This window comes from Polyodon spathula, chromosome 18 (assembly GCF_017654505.1).
Source record: "Polyodon spathula isolate WHYD16114869_AA chromosome 18, ASM1765450v1, whole genome shotgun sequence".
In the NCBI taxonomy this organism is placed as follows: Eukaryota; Metazoa; Chordata; class Actinopteri; order Acipenseriformes; family Polyodontidae; genus Polyodon; species Polyodon spathula.
In genome coordinates, this window is record NC_054551.1 from 29,951,461 (window position 1) to 29,963,301 (window position 11,841).

Here is an 11,841-nt window from a genome sequence, read left to right on the forward strand (position 1 = left end):
TGTTAGTAGCTTATTGATCCCAAAATCTCATCAAGCAGCTTCTTGAAGGATCCCAGGGTGTCAGCTTCAACAACATTACTGGGGAGTTGATTCCCGACCCTCACAATTCTCTGTGTAAAAAAGTGCCTCCTATTTTCTGTTCTGAATGCCCCTTTGTCTAATCTCCATTTGTGACCCTTGGTTCTTGTTTCTTTTTTCAGGCTGAAAAAGTCCCTTGGGTCGACACTGTCAATACCTTTTAGAATTTTGAATGCTTGAATTAGGTCGCCACGTAGTCTTCTTTGTTCAAGACTGAACAGATTCAATTCTTTTAGCCTGTCTGCACATGACATGCCTTTTAAGCCGGGAATAATTCTGGTCGCTCTTCTTTGCACTCTTTCTAGAGCAGCAATATCTTTTTTATAGCGAGGTGACCAGAACTGCACACAACATTCAAGATGAGGTCTTTGTACAGTTTTAACATTACCCCTTGATTTAAATTCAACACTTTTCACAATGTATCCGAGCATCTTGTTAGCCTATTTCCATCAGTTTAAAACACTCACTAATAAGAATGAAGCCAGAAAGAGGAATAACAGTTGTAGAAAGCAGTTGTCTGAAAAATATCAATGCAGGCAAGGAAACATACAGGCTGCCCCCTGGTGTGGATCTAGATGCTTTTCGCTGGGTAAACATGGGGGGTGGGCCCTGAGCTGTGGCAAGTTACAATAGGACCTCTAGCAGGAAGTCCAGCAAATTAAATCTAAACTGTATGTGGAGTTAGGAACCTATTGAAGCCCTGTGTAAAATACGGAGCAAACCTTAAACCCAATATACAAATAGTTCACTTTTGGCTTTGCCAAACAAACACAAGTGTGGTGGTGTTGTAGTCTGGTGGTGATTTATATACCACATTTCCTGTAGGAACACTTGATATACATTTGCCAGTGTGCTATAAACAGAATCATATTACTGGTTGTTTTTACACCATTATTCCCTGTCTGTCGGTCGGTTGATGTGTCCTGGGTTTGAATTACATTCCGAATCGCCACAGGAGGGAGTTCAGCGTCTTGTGGGGGTGGGAGAGTGAGCTGTGGTTTCTGGTGTCTGCAGCGTCGCCTCTGTTCGGTGTGGTCCGGGGCTCAGGTTTAGAGCTCGTCAGCCATGTGCGACTGCTTGAAGGCATCTCCTGTCAGTTTCTCCTGGGCTTCCTTCATCCCTGACACAACTAGAGAGAGAGGCGTGACACAGCTGGGGTTATTCATTCTGCAAGATTCACATGAGTAATCCACGTTGACCCCAAGCTACTGGCCTCTCAACACATTTCAACAGTGTCATTAATCAGAACATGCCGTTTCACAGAGATATAAACTCAGGAGTTATTTCAAGAATATTTTTTAGGTCAGTTTTATGAATAAAACAAACTTAATTTTCACTAAACTGTTGTAGGCTATTGTCTGCCAAGAACAGTCTAGAATAGTTTCACAAAACATTATTTAAATAGCCAAGAGTTACATTTTCACTGTGACACTAAACAATAACATGCTAGCAACCCACACGGGTCAGTTTAAAATCATAAAATATACATAATGATATCAACGTACGGTTTCAATGGTTTAATTAGAATTAAAAGAGGTTAACTTTGTACTGGCGCAAAATCTTGCTATCTCTGCCCTAACACATCTGTCATTTTAAACTCCAGGTAATATCATATCCAATGGGACTACTATTGTGAAGGTCCTACAGGGTCACCCACCTTGATCTGCATTGCTGTAGAAGTACTTGTAATTGGGGTTTCCATTCTTGTTGGTGATCTCAGGGTGCACTTTACCAGTGGGATCTGAAGACAGAGAGATTGTTAAACTGGGCCAAGTGGCTTATTCTCATTGCTCTAAACCAGGAGTGCTGTAGCAAGTTCAAAAACAGAACTGTGCACAGGACCTGGAATGCAGTGGACTTCTGTAATAAGGTCACTTATTTTCTTTGTTTAAATGATTAGTTGTGCACTACTTATTTTGAATGAACACTTAATACTGTACATGGTGGGTCACTTATCACTGAATAATAATAATAATAATATATATATAGCACTTTTCATAGGTAGGCTGTGAACTGTGCATTATATGCAGAGTCACTTATAATAGGATATTGACTTAACATCTCATCCGCAGGATGGAACACAAAGAGGTTAAGTGACTTGCTCAGGGTCACACAGTGAGTCAGTCAGTGGCAGCGATGGGATTTGAACCAGTGACCTTCTGGTTACAAGCCCTGGACTTTAACCACTGGACCACACTGACTCCTATATTTCTCCTCCTCCACTCAAGGAGGTGATTTCCAGAGTACCTGGGTGCTGGAAGTTCAAGCCGGTTAGGGGATTGTTGGTGCAGTACGTACATGGTTATGTTCAGTGATAAACTGCAGCTTTGCTAAATTGCTGAGCTTGTTTTGTGGGTAAATGCGATTGGCTGTATTTGCACAATCAATTAATTTTATATCTCTAACTCTAATTTAGCATGGTAACTACAGGTGTCAGCTTGGTATGTCTCTTCTAATTTACTAACTAATATACTCGGGTGCACGGTCTGTGTTACTGTTTGCCATGTATCGATCTATTGACTGTAACTAATCAATTACTGTTTGAAATCAAGTCTCTGATTGCTGCTATATTTATCTGAGAACTGCCTTACCAATTAAGTCTGAACATTCATATATCTCGATGCTATAGAGGTGTGTGTCTTTCTGAATTATATCTGTCCAGTTGACCTGAGCATTTCACATTTTGTGCATTTGTATACTATTGTACGTATTAAAATGTTTAATTATATCTTTTTTTTAAGTCAGCTTTTCTAAATGATCAAGAACATGTTTAACTAATAGCGACAGTCTGGCTATAAAATCTCACATTTGGGTAATTTTGTGCTCCTGTTACTTTTCCTGTGCAGATGGTAAGTTTACTACTTGTGTGGAAAAGCATCCCTTTATGTGACTATCAAATTTATAAAGTACGGGAGATGCAGCAAAATAAAAATAAATCTAATAAAGCTGGGGAGTTTAAAATTAACCAAATAAAACACAAATTGAAATGTGTACCAGAGAGCTTTAAGTCAGCAAAGTTCATACTGCAGAACTGGGGCTCTGTGAGAGCCAGGAATTCAACACAGAACTTTCCACCAGGGCTGGGATTCCTAAACAACACTTCGGGATTGCTCACAGACCACTAGCTGCCGAGATCAATAACATGGAGTACCTGGACTTCAGTTATTGTTTGTGTGACTGCCACAATCATAAAAGATTACAGCAAACATTTCCTCATTAATTTAAATACAAAAAAGATGTTGGTTGTAAATGAATGAAAGAGGTTCCTACATTCAACAAAATGATTAATTCCAGCTTAAGAAATATTCCACATGTTTGATTACAACTACAGTAAGAGACAGAGCTTGTCTGTTAGGTGTTGTGTAGTGTAGAAGAATAATAGTTTGGGTGTATTGAAATCGGTAGGTGCTGTAGCCTAATCTTGGACCATTTTTCAATAGCGTTAAGGGGTGAAGCCCTTACCTAGGAAGAGAATTCTAGGAATGTAGCCCCCATCAGGACTGAAGCCTTGGTCTTTGGGCTCCTCTTCATCCTGTTGGTTTAAAGGACAGTTAAACATCAAATGCTGTTCTTTAAATCTGTCAGCTGAAACAGAGTTCCACTGTGGCACCGTCCTGAACAGAATACTTCTCTTTCTTTCATATTGTATAGTCCACCTTCCATTTTATTTCTGAATCAGAAAGAAGACTTGAAAAAGATGTGAGATGCACAATAAAGTGCTAATTTTCCACAGCCCGCAGTTCAAACTAGCAGAATAACACAACTTCCAAGTGACTCTGCACTACCAAGACAGGACATGCCACTGTTTCTCAGCTCACTAGGCTACTAAGTAAACCTCCCATTTAATTTTCTAATGCAGTTGTAATAAAATTAATTCAGCGCTTACTTGTCAGTCCCTGAGCTTTCACAACAAATTGCTGCATAGATTTGAGTTTAAAAACTGGAATTATCACCTCTATGTTTATCATGATAAAGTTGTGGGCCAGTTCTGAGATTTCCTGAGACTCCGCAAACTTCGGCTTGAGGGCTAATGCGAAAGTCAGAAGAAAAAAAAACAAAAAGGAACAGGATTATTTATCTATTTTATTTTTTTTCAATTCACAAAAAGGGAAAAAAGACAAAATAAGGCTACGAAACAAATGGATTGAAAGAAAATTAACTACAACATGTTAAGTCAATGTAATCCCTTGATAACTGATTGATAGCAGTGATGAGCCTACAATAGTGAATAACTGTCTGTGCTCCATGTGTATACTCCTGGGATTAGTGGTTAAAATAGTTCTGAAAGTGATAAACTAGAATGTTCTATTTCCAGCCCTCATGCACATGTGACATTTGCATACATTTGTTTACACTATTGCAGAGCTGTGGGGACAGCACTGTTACTTAGCAGAGTACCACTGCATGAGCATCAGTACTGTTAGTATGCGTACATGCATGTGTGCTGATGTAGAGCTGCAGTGATCACAGAACAGTAACCCTATGCAATCCAAGCTGTTATCAGGGGTCTAATCATCACCCTAGATTTCTTATTCTGTATCGAAAACCTCACTGACCTTTACAGGCTCCACACCAGGACTTGTGGATGATAACCATCAACGGCAAACCACTGAAATGGGAAATTGATGGACGTGTTAGCTGATTTCAGAATCTGCTATGCAGCAGGTTTTCCTTGTGGATGAATTGTGTGTATATTTGTCCCCATCATGCACTGGGTTTATCCCACTTCTACAGAGTTTGAGTCCCTTTTTTCAGTGCTGTCCTTTGATTTGCCAGGGAACTGTGTCTACGGTACAGAGGGGACCGAGAAAGCAGTGACTGTAAAAAATACCTAAAAACATTAAACAGGGAGAATGTGCTCACGTGTTGTTAAGACACTTGAATGGTTTCAAATGTAATGCAAAACCAATGATTGTTATTTATTTTTGGACAAGACATAATCAGATGCAACTGCATGAGATTTCACCGAACATTTAAGCTTTTTCTAGAACCAGGTATCAAAATTCTCTAGCCTAGTGCATTTTTATGCTGAAATAAATAAAAGGTCAAAACTGCTTCCAGAAAGGAATATCAAGTGCACAGAATGAAGGGGTTTGGTTGGGTTGTTGCCAAGGCTGCACACAAGTTGACAGTCAAGGTACATTACATTTACAGGGTAGTGTTTTTCACTGTGCCTGTGAGTTTTATAGTGAAAGATCACATATCTGGATCTTGTAAGGGCAGGAATCATGTTACCACCATCCTGCCAGAAGGCAAAAGGCACATCTGAACAAGCTTTATCCAAAAAGCACAGAACAAAGTTAGAGCACAGAGCAAACGGATGAGGTTATCATTATACAGTATGAGAGAGGGCTCACAGCCTTTGTATAAAGAACTCGCGGTGTGCTTGGTTTCATTAAAAAAAAAAAAAAAAAAAAAAAAAAAAAACAGTACCTGGCTTCTGCCTCCTTTTTTCCATCTTCAAAAGTCCTCCAGTGAATGTGATCGCCAAACCCTGGGGGACAAAAAGCAACAAAAATAATAACTCCTCACACCCCTGCGATTGGGAGACAAGCGGTAAAGACTGTGATCTATTAAGGGCGTGCAATAACCTTCTTGCTAGAGCAAAAAGCTTAGTAGAATCACAGCTTAACTATTACAGAAGACCCAGTGACTCTTACAACATAAGAACGTAAAGAGTTGCTGCCTCCTGCATACCTATGGTACCGGTACCACAGTCATCTCATTGCCAACCCCAGGGATAGGGAATATATATCTCGGAATAAAAATGTTTTTACACAGCAAGACATGTATTTGTTTTTTACACATCGACTTTGTAGCTATACAGGAAGTTAAAACGTTTTTTAGATTGCAATTAAATCATAAAACGAAGAAATCTTCTTTTTTTTTGTCTGCACATAACGACTTGAACGACCATCGAAAATACTTGGAGGTTTAAAGTCTGACTTGGACACCTTACCTTTCGAAAGTCCTTCCTCGGCGGCTACATCGACACATGCAACCAGAAGAGAAAACAGAACAGCGGGGAAAGCAAAATTAATCAACGGCTTCTGCATTTTCATTGTGAGTTTTCTACCTCGATTATTAGATTTCTAATGTATTACACCTGCACACAAGCCGGGGAACCTATACAACGTTTCGCTGTAATGTAACTCTGCGCTCATCAAGCCAGGAAATGACGGCGAGGTAGGAGGAGCACTGAACTTTTGTTAAGGAACACCATCCCCTTCCTCTGTGTGCAGCGAGCAGAATATAATGCAGTTTGCATTTTGCAAGGTATCATTTCAGAAACGTAATTCAGGCCAGTCGGGATTACAACAGGAGTAAGGTGTATGTACTTGGTAAATAAAGTAACTTGATAAGTGCAATAAAGTACAACACTAAAACAAATATATTGTATTTTAAAGATAAGAATATACCACACATACCAAAGTGACACCACTAGTGGCCATCTTGCTCTGTTTCTGGATTTCAGTTATTTTGTATTCAACCACTGATCTGATTGTGAGCTGCTAAAACCATGGGTCTTTAAACTAACAAACCTTTCTTCTGCGCGATAGCTTCAGGCATATGGAGCAAAATGCACTGGAGCAAAAAACTTTTTGGTTGGTTTGTTTGTTTATGGGCAGGGATGTTACCTCCATTTCCATCAACAGTAGCAATAGGTACTTATACAGCAAAAACGCATATGCAATGCGCTGATGGGTCGGTTGTCAAAACGGCTGTGAATCCAAGCGCAAGTGACAAATGACGTAATCGCACCCCCCTCCCCTCCAGTTAGACAGCTTTGGGGCACGTGGGTTGTGACGCAAGTCCTCCCGCAGGTCCGCCATCTTTCCTTTCCGCGTGCTGCTGCTGTTTCTGGAGCAGGTGAGGAGGATAAAGAAGGGTCCGGCTGCTGTCGCTGAACCGTGGGTACAGGGCGAAAAATCTCTCACAGAAGAGACTGGGTTATATAAGCTATGCGACTCATACTAAGAGGCTGAGGCTTCGCGGTGTAACCACTGTTTATGAATAGAAAGCGTGACTGCTGTGTATGTAGATGAGGCTGAAAATGGGCCTTTAAAAAAAAAAAACATATCAAAAAAAATCAAAAAAAGAAATGAGAACGAGAGCAGTATTACCGGATGTTTAGTTTAGCGCATCAGAGGGGCGCTTTTGTCCTGCGTTTATAAATAAGGTTTTGATTTTGTAGCTCATCTGACAGCACGCGTGGGCATGCTGTTCTGTTGCACTGTTTGTGTGTGGATTTGTTAAGGTTAAACACTAGCCAAACTTCTCTGCCCTCGTTGTCCCCACTGGTAAGGTCTTGCTGCTCTTTAGAATGCCTTGTTAAATTTGTAATGCCTCACTAATACGAGTTATACTGTTGAGAAAAAAAAAAAAAAAAAAAAAAACTATTTAGCATGGATCTGAACAGGCAAAGTATCACGAGGGCTGAACCTGGTTACATACAGGTTGGTAAAGTCATCCATTACATTAGTGACAGCATGCCCACTTTAGCAAATTGTGTTTCTGTTAACTGCATCCGCCAAACAAAGTAAAACGTAAGTTCGACGGATAATTAGCAAGTTAGTGACATGTTGCAACACGTGTTTGAGAAACCTGTTTTATTAAATGCTGAACAAATCTATTCCCATGTTGTGAACTGTGCTGTGCAGCTAAGCATGCATTGGCACCAAGGGGAGTGTGACCAAAACACCATCAGCATATAAACACCGATTTCCTCTTTATAATACAATACACGTTAGGTAAATAAAGGGAGAAAGTTGTTTCTGGTAATGTACAGTGGGAATTTGGAGGCGAACTGCTTTTAATAATTACAAAAATCACAGTAAAAAGAGTACCTTTTTTTTGTTAAAATGCTTTAAAAGTAAGCCAACCGGAATTGGATGCCTCTGTGCTACCTTTTTGACAGTTCGGGCAGTTTGTTTGAGCTAGTAAGCTCTCTTCTATGTTTGTATTTTATTTGCAAGTCTTTGTTTGCTCATTTATATACTGGTTAGTTGTCGGGATAGCTGCCACAGAAATGCACTCAAATACAGTGTTTTGTAAAGTATGATAAATTAACCAGATGAAACTGAATTGTCTTGTTTGTTTCAGACACTATGAATCAAGAAAAACTCGCCAAGCTTCAGGCCCAGGTCCGAATAGGTGGAAAGGTATGAGTTTTTACTAAAATTAAAATGTAATTACTAGTCATCTTCCTAACTGATTGTTTCAAATATTAGGAAGGACTTTGTTTATTAAAGTTTCATTAATTTAATTCTGTGGCTCCGCCACTCCCAACTTAAATATTTCTCATCACGAATAAATGGACAATTTAGGTAAAAGCAATGTCTCTAAATACACCAGTATTTGTAAATTCCAATATACATCTCTGCAGTTTTGGTCTTCGAGTAGTGTAAAAGAGGAAAATACAGTTACTGGATGGCAGCCTTTTGCTTCATCTAATATTACTCATTAAGAGCCCTCACTGTGTAGTATTTCTAAATTTTGATTTAGTGGTTTCATGTCAGCTGAAACTTGTAGTGATTTTCAAGTGACGGCTCTGCATGTGTGGTTGCAGCTGTCTTAGCATGCTGACTAATGCATTTCTCTTTCTCACATTACCCCATTGCCTCCTCCACATTTCTCCCTGTTCTTCATTCTCACATTATTCACCCCATCTGATTTCATGCAACCTTCCCCTCTTCCCACCTATTTCTCAATCTATTTTGTCTGTTTTCTGTCTCTTCTTGTCCCCTTTACCCACTCTTATTGCACCTACACTTCCTTCTCTGCCTGTAGGGTACAGCACGTAGGAAGAAGAAGGTTGTACACAGAACAGCAACAGCTGACGACAAGAAACTTCAAAGTTCTCTAAAGAAACTGGCTGTGAACAACATTGCTGGGATTGAGGAGGTTAGTAAACTGGATAGGGCCTCCACTGTAGTTTCCTTGTAACACCTACATGAATGCAGGCTTAGTGGAATAGATAGTGCTTTTGATAGATAAACATTCCCAGTAGACAATTATTAAATTAGCAATAGCAGTAATAATTAGTCAAAAAAAAGAAACTTAAAATTGAATGCAGATTTTCTTATTGGTGACAGTAAAAGGCATTAATTCAGCAATGTTGAGAATTGCTCCTAATCACTTGCTGCTTTTCTCCCCACCTATTGAACAGGTGAACATGATAAAGGATGATGGGTCAGTGATTCACTTTAACAACCCAAAGGTTCAGGCCTCCTTGTCCGCCAACACCTTTGCCATCACCGGCCACGCAGAGACCAAGCAGCTCACAGAGATGCTCCCGGGTATCCTCAGCCAGCTGGGTGCAGACAGTCTGACCAGCCTGCGCAAACTTGCAGAGCAGTTCCCACGGCAAGGTGGGTTATTCCACTTGGATTACCATGCAAGCGTCTTTAACCATTTTCAATACAAATCTAGGCGGGATGCAGTGCACGTTGTTCAATCCCTGTTTTTGTACATTGCAGCATTTTTCATAAAGTACAATTATGGCAAGAAAGCAGAATTAATTACGTTATCAGTCATATTGTCAATTTGTAATACATGTATCAAAGACACAGATTTAGTTTCATCCCTGTATTTCAATCTGTGGAATCAGAGTTATGTAAACTTTTCCTTGTGACCTTGATCCCATAAAGGGGCTAATAGCCCATAACTTATTTAATGTAACACATTTTTTATACAAAAATCTCCTTTTTTTTTATATAGTTCTGGATAACAAAGCACCAAAAGCAGAAGATATTGATGAAGAAGACGATGACGTCCCAGGTAATGCAAAAATGCACTTAAGTTATTATTTACTCTGCTTTAATAATTTGGTCCAAAAATGTAAAATAAATGCAGAGGTTTCCATTCTTGCATTAACAATGGTGGAGGGGGTGGTCACATGATTTTGGTTTACTGAATATGCTGAACTGTATATGAATGCTTTGGATAATTTCAGTATGTCATGATTTAAAAAGTGAGAGTTAAGGTAATTGTTGACTCCACTGTTATCTTTCTTTCCAGATCTTGTAGAGAATTTCGATGAGGCATCGAAGAACGAAGCAAACTGAAGCTGCCCTGAGCTGCAGAAAGTTCCAATGATGGGGACTGCAAACGAGGAAGCGGCTTGCTCCAGTGTTTTAACTTTATAAAACAAACCCGGAGATCTTTCATTTCAACACCGCAAAAACAAGAGACTTTCTTGTATTTTTAACAGGCTGACTTGTGCAGCATCTTCCATTCGGAAAGATTTGTGCACTTAAGAAAACAGGAAGTTCTAAAAGTTTTTCGGGGTTTAAAATTTTTTTTGAAGCAGACGGGGTCTTGGCTGTGTTTGCAGTGATGAGGAAGAAAGTTAGTCTTATTTAAAGTTATGTTTTTTTTTTCCCCCCTTAATTACAAAATAAAAAATGGATTTACCTTTTGTTGCATGGTGCTGTTTTGATTCATAACACACATTGTCTAGGAAAAAAATGCTTTTCTGCTGGATAAGTACAGCGACCATACTTCAATTAAACATCATTGTGAGGGAGCTTGCATGCTTTAGTAAAATTGCTGTCACTATAAACCAACCGTGTGAGATGACTGCTTCTTATTTTCTATGTTATAGAAACTCCTTGGGCAAACTCTAATGGTACCCTTCACTGTGACCTAATCTGTATTATGGGCATGTTGGTTTTTGGATCCAGATGATAAGACCTAGTGCTTTGAGATACTGACTGTGCAGAGTACGCATCTGTATTTTATAATTTTCAAGATCAAGTTTGATTGCGGGTATTGTACAAGAGAAAATAGCCCTTGCGTGGTAATCTTACAAAGCTGCTGCAGCCACACTGTCAAAGCCTCAAATCTCAGTGACCAGTTAAGGTAGTTTATATTTGCAGGGTTATATAAACCATACAAAAGTCAAATCTTTAGTCATACTAAGATATTCTTTTCCCCCAATATTACAGACAACACTGGGATAGCCCTGTTATTTCCTCTCTGTGTATACAGCTTTGATTTGTTCAAAAATAAATTCAGGGTGTTACTTAAACTCCTTTTATATTAATTGGCAGGTAAAATCACAATTCTCTATTTCTGAGCGTGATCTGTAAATGTAAATTGTGTAAATTTGTGAAAAAAAGGCAGTGTGAGAACGTCCTAGCAATGAAGAAAATCACAATTATTAAAACATTATTTAAGATAGTCAGGATTACTTTAATAATACTTGGCATTACATTTTAATTGTATCATTTAAAATGTAACTGTCATCCACCCCTAACATTAGGACGATAAGCATCTGGTGAAAGACAGCTAACTGCTATTTCTTTCTGGTCCAGTAGGTGGCACTGTTTAGTCATACTTGACCTCTGGTGATTGTGTGATAAAAATAAATAAAATAACTACAGTAACAGATTCCAAAGAGAAAATAATCGTAAGAGATCCGTGTGAGAAATGTGACCGTTTCTGGCAGCAGCACAAGGGTTATAAATTAAATCAGCTGATATTTTAACGGCTGATTTTTTAAGCTGCGACAAGATTTAAAATTATTTTCTGTCTGCACTATATCGGCTAGTTTCACAGACCCCGGCTAACATTAGTCTCAGACTACCGTAGCTAGGGTTCCATTAAGCAGTCTATGATATGTGAAATAAGCCAGATGTTTCTGATGTGGTGCAATTACTGGCGTATGCGTTGCAAGATTACAGAAAAGGCCTGGAAACTGCACTATTGAGGCAGAAACATAAAATTGCATCAAGGTATTTGACAACTGTTGATTAGTTT

The 11,841-nt window shown here is 39.1% G+C and overlaps 2 protein-coding genes across 3 annotated transcripts; one reads left to right on the plus strand and one right to left on the minus strand.

Annotated features, from left to right (window-relative positions):
* Positions 1–446: 446 nt before the first annotated feature.
* LOC121330575 (thioredoxin domain-containing protein 12-like) lies at positions 447–6,241 on the minus strand. Its single transcript, XM_041277185.1, has 7 exons — positions 6,038–6,241; positions 5,512–5,572; positions 4,635–4,687; positions 4,032–4,105; positions 3,541–3,610; positions 1,736–1,819; positions 447–1,207 (listed from the first exon to the last, which is right to left on the minus strand). The coding sequence occupies exons 1-7, from the start codon at positions 6,138–6,140 to the stop codon at positions 1,128–1,130; spliced, it is 525 nt and encodes a 174-aa protein (XP_041133119.1). The 5' UTR covers positions 6,141–6,241; the 3' UTR covers positions 447–1,127.
* Positions 6,242–6,891: 650 nt separating this feature from the next.
* Positions 6,892–10,498, plus strand: LOC121331251 (transcription factor BTF3 homolog 4). 2 transcript variants are annotated; one of them, XM_041278521.1, is made up of 6 exons: positions 6,892–6,948; positions 8,182–8,240; positions 8,869–8,982; positions 9,248–9,449; positions 9,799–9,858; positions 10,099–10,498. In XM_041278521.1, exons 2-6 carry the CDS (start codon positions 8,187–8,189, stop codon positions 10,143–10,145), a joined length of 477 nt encoding a protein of 158 aa, XP_041134455.1. In that variant the 5' UTR covers positions 6,892–6,948; positions 8,182–8,186; the 3' UTR covers positions 10,146–10,498. The 2 variants fall into 2 exon arrangements, with proteins under 2 accessions (XP_041134455.1, XP_041134456.1); XM_041278522.1 differs by having other exon boundaries at positions 6,902–6,989.
* The last annotated feature ends 1,343 nt before the right edge of the window (positions 10,499–11,841 follow it).

Bases quoted from the DNA above. Each gene is read 5' to 3' on its own strand.
- LOC121330575 (XM_041277185.1), bottom strand. From the start codon at position 6,140: ATGAAAATGCAGAAGCCGTTGATTAATTTTGCTTTCCCCGCTGTTCTG. The intron at 4,106-4,634 runs GTCAGTGAGGTT...CTTTCGCATTAG, and splicing joins CTGGTGTGGAGCCTGTAAAG to CCCTCAAGCCGAAGTTTGCG. The intron at 3,611-4,031 runs GTGATAATTCCA...TTAAACCAACAG, and splicing joins TTATCATGATAAACATAGAG to GATGAAGAGGAGCCCAAAGA.
- LOC121331251 (XM_041278521.1), top strand. From the start codon at position 8,187: ATGAATCAAGAAAAACTCGCCAAGCTTCAGGCCCAGGTCCGAATAGGT. The intron at 8,983-9,247 runs GTTAGTAAACTG...CCTATTGAACAG, and splicing joins ACATTGCTGGGATTGAGGAG to GTGAACATGATAAAGGATGA. The intron at 9,450-9,798 runs GTGGGTTATTCC...TTTTTTATATAG, and splicing joins AGAGCAGTTCCCACGGCAAG to TTCTGGATAACAAAGCACCA.